The 17,953-nt window shown below is 39.1% G+C and overlaps 1 protein-coding gene across 2 annotated transcripts in view; it reads left to right on the plus strand.

The window, feature by feature from the left end:
- Positions 1–2,221: 2,221 nt before the first annotated feature.
- Positions 2,222–17,953, plus strand: part of sik2b (salt-inducible kinase 2b) — a 52,632-nt gene continuing 36,900 nt past the window's right edge. The window contains exons 1-3 of one of the 2 annotated variants that reach the window (XM_085243415.1): positions 2,222–2,853; positions 6,381–6,497; positions 12,272–12,335. In XM_085243415.1, the coding sequence (XP_085099541.1) occupies positions 2,716–2,853; positions 6,381–6,497; positions 12,272–12,335 (319 nt within the window). In that variant the 5' untranslated portion in view covers positions 2,222–2,715. The remainder of the gene's footprint in view (positions 2,854–6,380; positions 6,498–12,271; positions 12,336–17,953) is intronic. The other variant, XM_085243414.1, reaches the window with a different exon arrangement.

The raw sequence follows: 17,953 nt of genomic DNA on the forward strand, positions 1-17,953 counted from the left end.
ATATTCACCATCGTAGTATGGATGCCCAAAATTGCAGACTAGTTCCACACACTATATAAAGCTGAAGCCGATCAAATCTGATTGAAAAAGAAAAGGATGAGAAGTTGAAGGATTGCCAAAGTGATTCTGATGAGGGCACAAATGTGTGTATACAATTTCATAATAATCCATCCAACAGCTGTTGAGACCCTTACTGTAATCCACTAATCTTATAGTGGCACTTACTACATGACAGGCTATGCACTGAAATGCAAAGGCTGGAAACTGCAAAAATATAAAACCAAATCATGCCATAAAGGTTCTAATATTTCATAAGGTTAATGAAAAGTGGGTGAAGATATTACAGAAAAGTTAAAGTGGAATATCAAAAGCATTAGTCTATTTATCGCCTGGGGAGAATGCACAAATTTCCAAGGCAAATTTTGATCCTGTATTAAAGTAATTTAGGCTAAAGGGGCAGGCCATCTGATAGACTGCTGATAATGCTGTCCTTAAAAATTGTGTTATATTTTAAGTTAACTGAATAAATGGTAAGACCAATTCATCAAGCAGCTAAAGATGCAGGTCATGTGTGCACAGGTCTCTAAACTAAGCTAACAGAATGGGCTTTGAGGGGTTTTTTTTTTTCAACTCAAAGAAAAACACATATTTGTGCCCACTTATTTCCTTTGTTCAGTTTAAACCTTCGGCTCTAATAAATTATGCAACATTACAGCAGCACTAAAGTTTTTAGAAGTTTTAGGAGGCATTAATGAAACCAAAGAAGCATTAATAGTTCAGGTCATCTTGGTGGTGCAGCAGCACTGCTGAATCTGACATAACAGATTATGCAATTAGCCTAATCCTGCAATATTGCACACCCACAGAGTTACTCATTTTGTAAACAATCGCACATTAAACTACTCAGCTTCTCTTTTTACAATAATGTCAAAGGATATGATGAGTCAGAAGACAGAGACGGTTTGCTTGTTGGCTTGCTGCTGTGATGGAGACTCCAACCCAGGGACTTTTTTGACCTTTTCTCTAAACTTGAACTTTGGTGTCATCCCTGTGTAAGGCTTCCTGTTTGGTCTCTGATGTCAGAGCCCAGCAGAGAACATGAGGAAACACCGATGGCTGAACTGCTGTGGCCAAAATAAACCTCAAAGTTGTGCGGTTTCCTGACTCCACCTGATTGTGCACGAGGTTCAACTTTCCCACTGATCTGACAGAAACTTGAGGCCAGTTTAAAATATATCACACGTTAATCAGTGCATGTGCATTTCCATGTTCATTTTTAAAGATCACTCTTTACGTTACATATACAAATGTCTGTGTTTTTTTCTAAATGTGCACTGAGTGGGTGTTGGATCGGTGTCTTGGAAAGATGTAGCAAGCCCAGTAAGGAGAGGCTGAGTGTGTTCTTGGAGAATGTTAGACAGGAAATGCCAAAAGCACATCTGGAACTCTTACATTCAGGAAGTCAATGCTTGACAGCGGAGGCCTTCGGAGCGCTGCTCTGCCTGCCTGCTTAGCAATCCACTGTTCTCCGTTTGACTGTCACTACACAACATGAAGAAAAGCAGTGCCAGTTGCAGAGCTGTGCTGTAATTCCGACATGAAGATTGCTTCTTTTTCTGATGTGTAGTTAAGATATTTTGGCTGCATTCTTTGTTTAATAATAATATAGATATACTGGTGGGATCTGCTTTAAAGCTGATTGAAAGCATGGAGCGTAATCAGTCAAGCACTGAGGAAAAGGAAAATATGGAGCCTCGCTTCAGTTTTCTACTTTTGCCAACAGATGGTGCTGTCATGTAGCTGACAAAAGTTTCTTTGTGGCTGATAAAATGTCTGATTTTATATGGAGCTCTGCATATTCCATTATGTAATGTTATAGATTAGAAATAATGCACGTTGCATAGCTGGATTAATCAGCTATCTATATATAGATAGATAGATAGATAGATAGATAGATAGATAGATAGATAGATAGATAGATGGTTTTATTGCTTCTTAAATTTTTTATTTTTTTTCACTTTTTTTACTCTGGAGGCTTTCAGGCCGGTTCAGACCGCTTTTAGCCCCTGTCTCCCCCTGCATTTTTCACTCGCAGCTGACAAAAGCTTATTAAACACCTGCAGGGCAAAAACTTCAAAGTTACCTATGCGTGCAATCAAGAAGGGCAGGCGAGCAAACAGATTTCAGAATAGCAATTTTACCGGTTGACGTAAGAGGTGGGTCTGGTTGTCCTGGCAACCAATTGGCACTGAAGTGTGGAGCGGCTCGGTGGCCCCGCCCCCTGTACAAATACCCCTATGGCTTTGACGTCAATACACGTCAACCGGAGAACATGATGCCTCTTTGCAAGTCAACTCGTGTGCTCTGTCGCTGATAGAGGCGCCTCAAGCTGAAATATTATAGCTCTATTGTACTGACGAACGTGGTGTGACAGCCCGCAGGCTCAGCAAATGGCCAGCTTCGTATCGCCACACTAGCGGACAGGGTCGCCACAGTGGCGTTCAGGCGGCCGAGGGCGACACAGAAATCAACTTTGTGTATTTTAATGGACACGCTTCGAGCGGCGGCGGCGGCAGCAGCGGCGGTGGCGGGCGGTTTGTTTTCCTTTCGTCTTTATCTCGAGCTGCTCAAGTAAGCCCCAGTCTGCCCCTCGTGTGTCCCTGCACGTCTGGCTGCCTACTACTCTTCCACTCAACAGTCCCGTTTTAGAACAGCATGGTCATGGCTGACAGTGTCCAAAAACCGCTGATCCGGGGTCCGGTCCGAGTGGGCTTCTACGACATCGAGCGCACTTTAGGAAAGGGCAATTTCGCTGTGGTGAAGTTGGCCCGACACCGCATAACCAAGACGGAGGTGAGTGTGTGAGCAAACTAGTTAGCCCGAAAGCTAACTTGTGCTACTGTTTTAGCGGAGTTATATAACTTTTATGCACAAGTTGACACCCCTAGATAGCGAAATGCTCTCCAGCACCGTGCACTAAATAGCATCTTTGGATCACATAACTACCGGCCACTTGGACTGCTCCGGTTCGAGCAACAGCTGGTGTGCCTGAAAGCTTGCAGGTACATGAGCAGTGAATGACTGCACGTTCACCCCTCTCAGCTGACATCACTGCCAGTAAAAATAAATAAATTAAAAAAAAAGGTCTGACCACTAGCGCTGCTGGGAAACACAAACTGCAAACATGCACGTTTGATTATTATTCTTATTTATTTGATTTTCTGCACATGTATCCGTTGGGTTAATGACCCAGACGGTAGCCACAGTACCTACTCAAGAGTGGTTGGTGCCGTATCTGGGGCATGCAGCATGGGTCGGTGGTCCCCTTATGTAATTCAAGTAATGATGTGATTTTTTTTTTAGTTGTTTCTTATCCCAGCACTGCTCAGAGCTTTGTGATGAGCAGGGTATGTCATGCCAAATATGCTGTAATTGGAAAGCAAAGTATTTTGCATGCAGACACTGCTTTTTAGGGGGGTGGGGGGGTCGAGGGTCTTAACTAAGCTTGGAGTGATATTACAAACATTGCACACTCTTAGGTAATGCAGAATGAGAGCAGAGGGAACAGGGCTCGGGGTTTGTGTGAGTGTACTTCTGGTTTTATGTCAGCTTTGTCAGAAGGGCCCTTTCTCAACCAGTACCACGGAGTGCCACGACTTTCTGCTGTAATGACAGAGACACAAGGAATTTGCTGTAAAGAGTGTTCAGTGAGAAAAAGATAAGGGGCAAAGAAAAAAAAAAAAAAGCTGTATTGTGTGAGACAGTGATAAGACTGGAGAGTTGCTGCACACTTTGATCTCTGGAGCCTCCAACTGATTACACCATACAGAAAAAAAAAAAAACAGATTTACATCATCCAGGCGAGACCCTTGGTAGGTTTAATGAATAACAAGGCAACAAAATGGCTCTGTAGACTCTTATCTTGTTACTCTGGTTATTAAAGCACGCAAAGTGGCACAGCATTAGTCTAGCCAGGTAATCTGCACCGTGTAACATTAACAGCTCTGTGAATGCAGGTTTTAAGTTCAGGCAAACGTTACACCAGGTGATTTCAGTAAGCGACTACACCTCTCCCTCAGCTGGAGTGGTATTAAAGATGAATGAAAACATGGGTTGTTTTTTAGGCCGGGTTTGGTAGAGGTCACTCAGTGATGGTCAGTATGAAGGACAAATGCAGCTGCCTAGCTCTGGCAGTGGGCCTGGCACTGTTGGTTTTAAAAAAAATTATTTTTATTTTACAGCAGCCAAGGTCGGCCCGAGTGGCAGGCTATTAACTTATGTGATGCCATCTGCCTTGAGAATTTGCCTGGGCACAAGCGATATTAGCATAGTGTAAAGAAAACCAGTGTACTGACACATGAAACGGCAGATGTTGTGTTACGATGTGAATGTGTGGGCATATTCCCGGACAGGTTTATCTCTGTGTAAATAACATACTCTTTCTGTGCGTGGCCCCTGCATGTGATACTGACCCATTCATCCCAGTAAGTACATATTGCAGCTTGTGGCTTTACATACTGTTGAGCCATTCCCTTCTGGTCTTGTGTGTCAAGTTGTACATCTATCCATATCTGATTATAGCGTCATCATGTCTTTCTGCTTTCATTGTATGAGCTAAATTCACCTCTAACTCATTGTCCTCCAGTGACCTTGTGCCAGCACAGTTCACGAGAAGTCTTGTGTGCTGTGTGTGGGTTTAGTTTTGTTGACAATGTAATCAGGTAGCACAGATCTTTTCATGTTAGGTGCTCTGTTGTCCCTCTGTAGCAGACCAAAGATTTTGAATTTCATGCCCGAAGGGTCTGCACAGGTAGCTGGAGTGCCATTAAAAGATTTAGATTTAATCCTGAATTGAACGCCTGCCTGTACGTAGCTAGGGAGATGATAATGGAAAGTGTTAAACCTATCAAAATACCCATTGCTGCTCATCTGTAAGTCCAAACTGTTAATATGTTAAAGGCAGGTCAGTAAGTTATAGATCTGTCGTTAAAATTAAAAGCAAGAATGCATTACATTTCCTTGACTTACTTGAATAATACCACTTCACTGACACAGTGGGCTTGAACCCAAAAACAAAATATGCAGTGCGCCGTGATAGTCGATCACTGCAACTTTCCTGATGAAAAATTTAGTAATGTGAAAAGAATCTGCTGTTTATGTGATCGTCACGCTGCAGACAAAATGCCTGTGATAAGTGCCCGGATGAAAATCCAGTGTCAGACAGTATTATTTTGGAATCAGATAAATCCTCAAACCACATGGCTCTGTAACCCGACTTGCTTTTCTAAGATAGTACCCTATAGTCTGTGCTGCCACATTCTTGTTTTGTCTAAGCAGCTCCAGAAGTCAAATTTATTCAGTTTTATATCATGGAAGAATTGGAAAAATGTTAAATATTCACGTTTCTGAAGCAGTAACTAGATGCTTTTTAGAGATAATTGCTTAAAAGGAACTTGAATAAATAGCCACTATTTTGGTAGCTGATTAGGGCTACTAAAAATCTTTAAAAAAATAAATAAATAAATAAATTCAAAAGCAAAAGTTATATTCCTGTATTTCTTGTTTTGATTTTTATTTGAATTTCCCAGAAAGTCAAAATTCAGACTTTTTCCCCCACTCAGAATTAAGAATTTCTTTTTTGCCCTCATAATTCTGTGTGTGGGTGGGTAAATTAAAAAAAATAAAATAAATCAAAGTCTAATAAATTCTTTGAAAATATAAATTCTGACTCAGAATTCTGAATAAAACATTTAAATCTAAAAACTTGTTGTTTCAGCTCAGTGCTTTAAAATCCTGCCCTCAGGTGAGTTTTCTAGCTCAGTCTAACGGTGGTGTGATTGCCGGGGTCCCCTTTTGTTTACTCGTTCAGCTTCGCTCACAGATGCTTGGAGCACTTCTGATGAAATGCTGTTTATGAGACAATCTAAAGATGAGATGTTAATGTTGCTCTGCTACTTCCCGGCCAATGTTAATCAAAGCCAAGCGTGTTGGAAGTTTTGCGTGTGTGATTTACACTTGTTCGTGTCATTGTGGCCGTGTGTATATCCAGTAAAGCAGATGGTTGCATCAGTGGGATCTCCGATGTAATATTTCATTATTTGAAGGCTGTTTACGGAGGTTTCGGTACAAGCTGTATTTATCTCACGAACAGTTTTCTTATTTCCACAAAAAAAAGGCACAAAGAAACCCCGAAGAGGAGCAGACTGTCCGCCTTTGTTGCTTGGAGAACATTAAATTCCTGTCTGCACTAGTGTTTGCGTAAATCTGGGGAGCTCCTTGTCATTGTCCATCAAACTCTGATGAGCTTTAACAATGACTCCGTTGTGTGTTATTAAGAAACTGATTGTTTACAGTTGTGTTGTTGATGCTTGATTCTGCAGGTGGCCATTAAGATCATCGACAAGACCCAGCTGGATGCCGTCAACCTGGAGAAGATCTACAGAGAAGTTCAGATCATGAAAATGCTGGACCACCCCCACATTATTAAGCTCTACCAGGTGAGTCTTTGGCTTCATTGTGTGTAGCGCAGCATCTTTTGAGTGCCAGATGGGGACTAAACGATTAATCTTTTTCGATGTGCTGATTTCATCTTTCTACTTTGATTTGGACTACAGCATGGCATGATTTTTTTTTTTCTAGTCTCTGGTGCATTTTATGTCTCTCCCAAAAGGAAATATTTGTTAATTGTTATTCCCCTGTGTTGCAATGCTGTGAAGATAAGTAGTCTAGTGTCATTTTTTTTTTTAAACTTAGCGTTTGTCTCCCACTTGACAAGCCTTGATCAAGAGTTTTTCCAGAGATTTATTTCTGTCTTGAGTGCTTAGATCTGACTTTTTCTTTAACCCATCCAATCCCAATCTCTTGCGATTTGTCACAGACACTGTAGAGGTGATGTTGGAAGAATGCCCAGAGTACTGCATATATTTAAACAGGAATTTAACAATTTACGAAAAAGTTTGTCGGAACTTATTAAAAGCGTCATCACACAGGCCCAAATTAACACGCGCTGCTAGAGTGTTTTCTAATGTAAACTTCTGTAATGGGTGCTCTGGCTTAGTCTTTATCATCAATCAGCCCTAACTGTGCAAACAGTCTCACAAAAAAGACAGAAAAAGAACATCATGGGTCAATATTTGTGGTTGGGGAAACAATGTTTTCGGGTGAGTAAGGATAACATGCTTCAGAGTGTGGAGTAATTTGTTGAAAATGTACATTGATGAGGAAATTATGAGTCATTTTTCTTTCACCCAGAAAAGTTTTCCGGAGCCTGTTGATATTACTTTCGTCTTTTGAATGAATACGTGCACTTTTCCACGTCTCCAGTCAAAGTTTATCTTTGTGAAGGCAGCGGCGAGATTGTAATGTGTAATATGCAGTGACTGTGTGGACCCAAAGTAACAGCTGTTGAAGGGCCCAAGAATTTGCAAGGAGACATTTATGTGGAGGAGAACTTGCTGTTGTAGTAGTAGTAGTAGTAGTAGCAGTAGTAATAGTAGTGTGAAAACGCAGGAGCAGTCCAGGTCATATTCTAATGCATAAGCACACAACTGTGGCCTAGCAGAACCTGCCATTGCAGTTAAAGATATGAGTGCATAGTTAATGACTGACTGGCTCTCTGCACTTATTTCATCTCTGTATGTGTTGCACACTGTATGACGATACCAGCGGCAGAAATTTAACAAATTATTTTTGGATTCATCATATGTGACGTGTGTTTTAAAATGAGTTGTAACTGACTGCTCGACTCCAGCACGAGTCACCGCGTCAGTTTGTATTTGCTAAAACAAACTGAAACCACAAATGTTCCGTCAGACCTTAATTCACCATCTGGCAACAACTTTATTTTTCAGCATGCACTGTCAGTGCAGTAAAAGCATACCTGGATTTAAAAAACACAAAACACACACACACTTTGTAGCGCTATCATTCATAGATTGACCTCCCCATAGAATTGTGCGGCACATGAATGTCCTTCAAGAAGCCTGGAGAACTATTCCCAAAGACTACTTAAAGAAATTACAAGAAGGTTTGCCTAAGAGTTCAGGCTGTGTTGAAGAATAAAAAGGATTTTACTTCCAGCTTCAAGCTTGCCTTGTGTACTGTTTTTATTTACGTTTGCACATATTCTTAAATTTTGTGGGCACCATCAGCAAACAATGCCAGTTTGGTGTTTTCTTTTGTTTTTTAATTTGCAGTAAAATGTCTCTTTGCCTTGAGCTGAGATTGTTTTCAGATGAAGTACGTTTCAGTGGTTTCTTCACCAAGTTTATTTTTGGATGATATCATGAGCACAAACCATTAAATAGACAAGAATGCTGAAGAACATGAACTTTTTTCTTCCCCTTCTGCAGACAGAGGAGCCAGTATGTTATACTTCAGTGTTATACTGGTTTACATCTGAATGCACGAGACACAATCCAGAGTTTGATAATTGGACATTTAAGAGCTTTATTTCTCATTTCTCCTATGGAAGGTCAAAAAGTATGTTGTTGAACAAGTGTATTTCACTTTGTACACACTTTTTTTTTTCCTTCTTTTTGATTACATGCTGCTAATTGGGGTGAATGTGATTTGATTTTATTTTAAATGTGGTAATATTAATGTTTTTAATTCATTAGTACTATTAAACCAGAGCACATTATTAGCAGTATGAGCATATACTGAAAATATTTCAGGGAAATAAATCCTGCATCTAAATAATTTCCCATGTGCCACCTGGGCACTTTTACAGCATTCAGATAAATTCAGTCAACTCACAAAATAGTGTTTTCTAAAGTAAACGACCGTGATTGTTGGACTCTCTTGGCGTTTTAGACAGCCGAAGGTAAACTCATTTCACATAGTTACCAAGTTTAGAGGGGACAGGGCCTTCTCTATTGTGGCTCCAAAATTATGGAATAATTTGCCCATGCATGTTAGAGAGGCCCCTTCACTGTCCACTTTTAAATCACGTCTTAAAACCCACTTTTATTCCTTGGCTTTTAACCTCAGTGAGACTTAGTTTCTTTTTTTAATGCAGTAGTTATTTAATTAATGATTTCACTCTTCTTTTATTTGTTTTTTATTTATATCTCATGTAATTTTATTTTACAGTTCCAATGTACAGCACTTTGTGTCAGCTGTGGTTGTTTTAAAGTGCTTTATAAATAAAGTTGATGATGATGATGATGATGATGATGATGGCCGCTGCTTTTCACAAAATAACCCTAACCACTGATAACTCAACAGTTTTGGTGATTCAGTTGTATTACATAAGCCTTTGGGTCCTGTTACATTTACTGTGTAGGAAAAGTAAATGAGCGTTCATTATCATTACACAACCATCTGGCACTGTTCCAGCTTTCTGTTGAGTTATTTTGGTGCGTATCATTATTTCCAGCAGCCTAACCATCCAATCAGCGCCGGTCAATTAGTGATTTCCTTTCCAATCTCATAAACTAGGATTGGCTCTGTGGCCCAGAGGAAAGCTGCTGCCAATGAAGGCGCACAAAGATACAGGACAGCGGATCCGGACTCTTGTTTTTCATGTGTCGTGTAGCCTTTTCTTGTATTGGCCCCTGATCTGACTTCCAAACTTTTTTTGTCCATCTTTTAATCCTCTGGCTGTTTTTAGGGCTTCAGCTCTCTGCTTTCGCTCTTATTCCAGTCGATGTTATTTATTGAAAGAGGTTTTGTTATTGAGAGTAATGCCAGTACAATGTGAGTGCTTCATTTGAATATGAGTCATACTAAAGAAAAATGCTTGAATCCATTAAGGATAGTATTGGATTGACCCTGACCCCATGTCAGTACACCGAACACTGCAATCAATGGTTGGTGTGAAAACCCATTCAGTTCATTACATTTAAAGCTATAAATCACTATTTCACAGTGCTTTTATTAAAACAATATACTGTAATGTGATTAATACTAGAGTGGTAGCAGCTGCAATTATTATGTTATTTATTTATTGGGGAGGGTTCCTATCTAACTGCAGTTAGAGGTAACTATAACTGACAGCTTATGCAAGCCAAACATATTTAGTTTTTTGGTTTTGTCAACTAAACTTTTTATTTTCATACTAAAATAATTTTTTAAACTTCAGTTTCCCCCAAAACTACAATAAGTTTTTACTGAAACTGCTAGAAATAAAGTGCTCTTCCACTGGAAGGATGTACAGATGATTAGTTTAAAATGACTTTCTGCACACCCACCTTTACCTGACACATTTTACCTTACCAAACAAAAGCATGTGCAACACAGTTATATGACCAAAAAAACTTAATTTTCCAGTGTGTTGATTACTTCACCAGATAACAGGATATCAGACTTTTTTTCACTCAGTGCTATTATTTTCCTAATAACTGCTTTATTCCTTTGCTTATAACAAGCCTCCTGTCTTGTCACAGAGGTTTAGCTACTTACTGGCTTTGTTAGCTTCTTTAAGCTAGCAATCTTCTGAAGGTGACTGAAGTGTCTAATTAGATTGATTGTTAGGTTTTCCACATGTTGGTGAACTTGTCTTCACAAGCACGCATGAAAAGGTCCAGCTCATCATCAAGCATAAGTGAAGCTGACCAGCCGATCACAGAGTCCCGAGTCTAGGATGTTGAAAATCAGCAGATTCATGTCATTGTCAGGTCAATAAGTCCCTTAGTTAACAGAGGAAATTAGAGGTGCTCTTTATCACAGTCTGATACTTAAAGTAGACGGTATCTAAAATAATGTTTAATAGATCTTCAAGCGTGAAGTTATCTCAAAGGACAGCCAAAGCAGCCCACAAGCACTAACACACAGTGCATTTCCATTTATTGGTTTTTAAAATTCAAACTATGACATTTTTCAGAATTTACTGCATGTCATCAAACTTTTCAAGCAGGACTGGCTATATCAAACCCCTGTAATTTTGTTTGTCGTGAATTATTCATTGTCTTGTTTACTTACTTTGATCAGAAAGTCCTGATGATGAAAATTGCCTTGCTTTTTATTATTTCCACCACTTAGACTGTGATTGTTGTGCTTGTGATAGTTTTGTTTGTTTGTTTGTTTGTTTTTGTCACAGGTGTCAAAAATCATTCCCTGCAGTTGCACAAGAGCATCACTCTTGTTCACTAATGTGCATTACCTCTAAAATTAAAGTAGAAGAATAAACTGTAGATTTTTATCACATGGCAATGTTGGCACTTCTTGCAGATGTTGCCCAAAACATCTGCTGCATCTGTCTGCCCATAGCTCTGCTGCCTTCCCGGATGTATGAACTTTAGAAAATGACCAACAATATAGGAAGGTAGCAATCCCATGTTTGTGTTATTCATGCACAGGAGAAGCTGTGAGATCAGCCACGGAATAAAAACTGCTCTCTCCCACAGTGGGCATTTTATCTTGTCAAACACGGGTGATTTAATATCATTAATAATGACTACATCTACTCAGGTGGGGCCAGTGCCAGGGCCCCACTACTCTCCATGCTGGTTTACTGGCACGCCGACATGAAACAGAGCCATCGTTAATACTATTAGTTACACCTGTGCTTTTCCTGCTGCGCCAGGTCAAAATGTCTGTTGTGAAAAGGTTTATTTTCCATTAGATGCTGTATTGGCTCTCAACAGAGTACCAATACCCAGATTTAATTCATCAATCGGTTGTAAACAGAGGACAGAGAATGTGTTTGTTACAAAACGAAGACCAACCAAAAAAAGAGGAAGAAAAAGGCTTTAATTTCCTAAATCCATGAATCGGTCAGTGTAACAGATGGAAAATTGATCATAAACAATGAGCGTGGGATTTCTAGTGTGAATGTCTGGCTCGCTGTGTCTGATTCATCCTCTTCTCTGCATCTGACTCTCCCCTCCGCATTTCATTCTATTCATCTCCTGAGTGTTTCTGCTTCTAAATCGGTTCTCCTCCTCCTACACAACACAGCACCGGGTGAGGATGGAAAGGCTTTAAGTACCATTCAGATATACTCAACAACACCAACCGTCCACCTCCATTCTTTTACATGGTTGCCATATTTAGACCCGTGCCATTCATGCATTTAGTTTTTCTCACGATTTTACGAACGCCAGACACTGCAGTTTAAACACACATTGAGCCCTGTAGTCAATTGTGTGATATTTTGGCTATTTTTATCTTTTGGGGTTTTTTTTTTTTTTTTTTAACTACTACTACTTTTTCTTCTTCTTTCTTTTTATTTTTTTTTTTAATTTATTTTTACTTAATCTAATTCTTTTTGTGTGTCTCTTTTCCCCCACCCCCTCGGCCCTGTTCCTTCATCCTCTCCCTCTCTCAGGTGATGGAGACGAAGAACATGCTTTATTTAGTCACGGAGTATGCCAAGAGTGGGGAGATCTTTGGTGAGTGATCTTTTCAAGTATACGATCAGTCTGCCCATTGCTATTTGCGTTCTTCCCATATCAACTGAAAAAAAATGTACTCTATTGCGTCAGTAAGGTTTTTGACAAACAAGGAAGTATCAAAGTCTTGTTGAGCTTGAGTTGCTATTACGGTTATCCCAGCCTCAATCTCAAAGGTCATATGATTGATGCAAATCTGACACGAGTATCCTGTGACCCTTGTCATGTGCTGCTGGTAATTGTTGCAGTAAATGTGCTGACATTTCTTTCCTGCTGTATAAAATGACGTCACCCCAGGCCTGTAAAAGCTGCCAGAGGGCAGCCTCAAAGGGGAATAAGTTCGATTTATTACTATCTGTACTGCAGAATCGCCCACACTGGACTGGTTTACTGCACAAATGTTGAGATAATGCATGTCAAGGAGATAAGATTCCTTTCTTTGTCCTGGCAAGCAACATGTCATTCCTCCTCTTTCATTAAGATGGTACTTAGATTAATTTTCAATGCTCCCTTTGTTCAACTCCCGTGGGATGTTTAAGAGCATTTGTCATATACTTGTACAGGTACAAGAATGGTTTCAATTTATTTTCTTTTTTCCTTTATTTTGTTTTTTTGCACCATACAAATATTAATATACCAGAAACCAAGGAGGTTTTATAGGCGAATCTTCCTTTCAGAATCTGTAAATCAGAGTGAGTCCTTGCAGCTAGTTTTGTGCAACCAAGTTTCCAAAATCCAAAGAGAATTATTTTACTATCACTGAGAGAAAAAAAAAAGTTGCAACGGTTCACATTGAAATCCTTTTTGTTTTCTGTTGATCAGCAGATTTATTTGCCTAACTGCTGCAACTGCGTTAAAGTTTCCTCTTACAAAACAGATCGGTGCACAATTTTGGAAGCTAAAGCTGTAACCAGACTTAATACGCTGTTCTTGATCTTTCAGACGAGCAACAGTCATAAATTTAGCTTTCACTTAAAATGTGGCTGTGCCTGACTGGATGATTGTGGTTTGCAGCTTTGTTTAAAACTGCATAGTGAGTAAAATAAAGTTAATTTTAGACCAAATAACAGAAGAACTCATCAAAGTTATTTCAGAATGACTCATCATTGTGCTTCTTCCACCTAGCTTGAAATTCTTTGGAATTGCTAATCCTGAAATAGCTGTTGGCCAAAAGACCAAAAACCAAACGTACAGAGATTTCTTCATTTACTCGTCAGATGAATGGTGAACAATTCGGATTTCTAAGTCTGAAAGAAAACCAGAAGGCTCAAATGTGAAGGCTAGATAGATTAGGAATGTGCCAATCAAAAAGTTTGTTTCCTGCTGTCATGGTCTCTGATATCTGCCCACACTGACCTGATCGTGGTCTTATATTAATAGGCTGAGGAAGAATCTTTCTTTCATGACAAGCTGTTTTGTCATTTCTTCAAGTAGTCTTCATAAATAGTTTTCCAGGCTTCTTGAAAGATATTCAAAGCTCTTCTTCGATGTTGGCTGCCTTTTGTTCCATTGTCTGTCAAGATGATCCCCCACTGCTCCAATAATGTTGAGGTCTGGGCTCTGGGGAGGCCAATCCATGACTGTTGGTGTTCCATTATGTGTTTTTCTGTCCAGGTATGCTTTTACTGCATTGACGCTGGGTTGGGGATCATTTTCATGTTGAAAAATGAAGCTGTTGCCCACTTTCCACATGGGATTGCATGGTGGATCAAAACCTATTGGTACCTTTCTCCATTCATAAGTCAATCTGTTTTAACAAGATTTGACTGGCTGAAATGGAGCCCTAAACCATGACAGAGCCTCCACCTTGTTTTACAGATTGCTGTAGACACTGTTGTACCTGTCTCATCACCTCCTGTGTCAGTTTTAACCAAAGTTTTCACATTTGGATTCATCACTCAATAACACCTGTTGCCACTATTTTAAAAAAAAAAAAAGAAAAAAAAAGAAAAAAAAAGATCAGTCCTATTCTGGAGTAATTTGACACTCTTCCAGTGAAACCACTTCTCATGAGATTTTTGTAAACAGTAGATGGATCTGGCACTTGATCCATCTACAGCTCTCTTGTCCTGTGTCAGGTCTTTGTTGGATATGTTTTTTTTCTCAAGGACATGACATGGCAAATGCCGGTCATCTGCTATAGATGGTTCATTAAGTTATCAGTTTATTTTAGGTTTGCCACTTCTTTAGTCCTCTACTTGTCCAGTTTCCACAAATGTTTTTAAGGTCACACTGCACACCATGCTGAGATATATCGCATTTGCGATAATATCACGACATGATCAAGTGCAATTTTCTAACCGCAAAGGCTGCGATTATACTCTGGACATGTCCAAATTCATGGGCTGCATCCTCCTGGGGCCGCATTTGTAGACCGATTACGTCACAGCGACGCGCCGAAGGCTGTCCAAATTACTACCATATCCCAGAATTCATAGCGCGGCCCAGCCAAACTCCAGTTTCCAACAATGGCGGCCGCTACTAAGTTTTAAAATTACTCATACTAATCTTTCTGGGTCACAAAATAAACTTTTAACATATTTTCAGGCGAGAAAGTAGTTGTGTAAACATCAAATATCTGCTCGGTTTATCAAGATATCCCATATTTGCAAAAGTGCTTCGACGTTTTCAGAGGCGTCTGCTACCCACCAGCTCGACAGCTAGCCGGGAGCTCGAGGGTTACTGATGCGGCCGAGAACGGCACAACTCCCGGCACATCATTTTCAGATCACCGCGGAGTTTCGCTGCTCGGGTTAAACGTAATATATAAGTCACTTAGACAACCTAAAAATGTTATTGTTGGGCTTTTTTCAGTGTTTTGTTTGTTCGTGAGTAAATCGGTTTGGCTGAGATTAAAGTTATTAGATTAGATAAAATAAAACTTTATTAATCCCCCGGGTGGGTTCCTCCTTGGTTTTCACACAGCTGACTAAACGTCAAACAGAAAACTTATTAAACAGAAGTATGAGACAGTCGAGAATTTACACCAGTGTCTGGTTATATTTTAGATAGCAAGAAGCAGACGGCCGAGTTTAATAAACTCCACCGAGACAGCGGTGACGCTAATCAGAACTAGCCTTCTGGCTAGACCGTCCAATTTCACGCCTTTAAATTTTAAAGGCGTGTTTGTGTGTGTGTTTATACAATTGCTATTATGTTTGCACTTTATGTGTAATGTTACTGACTGCAGAGATCAGTAAGATGTGTGTATTTTTTATTTATTAGTTTTATTTATTTAATATTATTTTTTAATTGAATGACTGTCTAGTAGTTCACAGATGTCGAAAAACTGAGTGTGGTAAAGCCACTGATTTTGTTTATGTATATTTCTGCAATCTGCACATTGTACTGACTTTCATTTTAATGTTTACACCAGGGTTCCTTGTCAGCACTTTATGCTCAGATGTTTGTAAGCTAAAAATAAACTATTGTGTATGTTCAAATATACTGTTGTGATTGAAGAAGTTAAATAAAAATGTCAGTCATCAATTCATGCATCACCTCATGTCATCATAACAGAGGTCTGTCTTCCAGGAAAGAACAGTTTAAAATTAATGTAATATAGTATTGGCCATACTATATGATGTATTGCTTGTCTTTGTTTAATAATACAGAAGACAAAGACCTTAAAAAATAATCGCATATCGCATCGCAATCGCAATATTGGGGCAAAAAATCGCAATTAGATTATTTTCCATAATCGTTCAGCCCTACTAAGTGTTCAGCTAACAGCTCTTTGGAAATCATCTTGTTGGTACAAAATTACTATATTATGTCTGACAAAATATGTTATCGTTGACATTTTTCATACATTTAACTAATGAAATTGGAATAAATCCAGTTTTTAGTTTTTTTTTGCAACAGGCTGTGCCTAAATATGCAAAATATAAGGAAATGTATTTTGCAAATAAAGAAAGCTAAATGTTTTGCTGTTAGCTTCCTTCATGCTGTCTTAGCTCTCCAACCAGCAACCAGTGCACTGCTGCTTATATGCGGCGCACTGAAAACAAACAACTACAGAGACCAACTAGTATGTAGGTTTATATTTGGCATTTAATGTCTGAATCTAGAAGATACAAAAAAATTTTTTTTAACGTGAGTTTATTAAATTATTCTGTTTTTGTCAGAATCACAAACAAAATACACTGGTGCTGGAAAGGACAGACAAGTCAGAACATATCGAAAATAGTACAGGAAGATAAGAAGTTATCTCAGTCGGCCATAGCACCACACGCGCTATATCGCTGCACAACACACACACTCAGTTTGTACACTTTGTACAGACTACAATCTTCAATCCAGGTTGCTGGACACAAGCCCATAGGCATTTCAGTTTGTTGCATTAATTTATGGATTTTTAATATTTAGGTAAATATAACGAAAATAGTCTTTTTAAAGGATTCTGGAAAAATTCTAATTCAGAAAAAATAATGTAATACAAGTAATTATGAAGAAGTAGAATTATGAACACAAGTGTAGGCCTGTCTAATGTGGACAACCTGTAAGTGGCTCATGATCCAGATAGATTAATGGCCTCACCTGTTAGACAGTCTGAGAATGGTTGCACTTAGCCTGCTTCCAGATACGGGAATTGATAGGATTAGTCAAGTAGCAGTCAGTAGCCTATGATAAGCTTAATAGTCATGTCTTATGTGTGAGTGTATGTTGTTGTTTTATTTATTGTTTTAGTGTCTTTGTAATTCAAAGAGCAGACCAGTGTTCCACTTGTGATGTTGACTCAGCAGCAACAACTACTGCCTCTGTGACCTAGAGAGCGGGGAAGCAGACCCAGAAAAACATGAATGAAACGAGTGTGGTTTAAAAACAAGAAGGAAGTACAGAAATGTACAGCAATAAGGATGGAGAGGCTCACATGGTGTTGCAACTAAAACTTGTATTTTGAGCAAACGGCAGTTTCTGCTAAGAGAGTTAAAGGGCGTAGCAACAGGAATTATCCGATTTCAAAAGGCTTTTTAAGCCAAAAGACTTTATTTTTTTTCTTTTAAGTAATGGGCATAGAAGCTTGCAGCAAATTTAAATTACATGGCTAAATATAAAAATTTTACATAAAATCATACAATGCTCATATGGACATATGCTATGTGTTCCCCTCTAGACACATAGAATTTTCCATACGGTAGTCTAACTCGTCCCATACTGGAGCGACTGCTGTTGTTTCAAATAAGAACTTAATCTTATGTACAACTCATTTGAGCCAAAAGCTTTGACCGATAAACTGAACTCAGTTTATTTCAATATTAATTTTATCAGTTTATAAACTGCTGCTGGTAGGAGTACATGTTACAATTAGGTCTATAATGTGGCCTAATTGCCCACCCCTGTTTTAAGCACCCTTCTGTGTGCAGCTACTCAAAATAATAGCAGTACAAATAATAATTGCTTGCATTTCAATAATTTAGTTTCTTTTAAATATGAATCAGGAGCCAGGAAACTGTTGGGCTTGCTTAGCAGAAAGACTAAGAAATGACTAATGTGGTATAAAATCTTGCGGTTATAAATAAATTGTTTTAAAAGCGTTGGTATGGGTGGGTGCTTTTGGACACAGTCGACCTAGCCGGTTTTCTCTAGTTTCCTTCTATTAGTATTATTATTTTTAT

The sequence above is a fragment of the Mchenga conophoros genome, linkage group LG14, assembly GCF_057382185.1.
Source record: "Mchenga conophoros isolate Kocher_MC1m ecotype Shallow Benthic linkage group LG14, M_conophoros_male_GT1.1, whole genome shotgun sequence".
Taxonomy (NCBI): Eukaryota; Metazoa; Chordata; class Actinopteri; order Cichliformes; family Cichlidae; genus Mchenga; species Mchenga conophoros.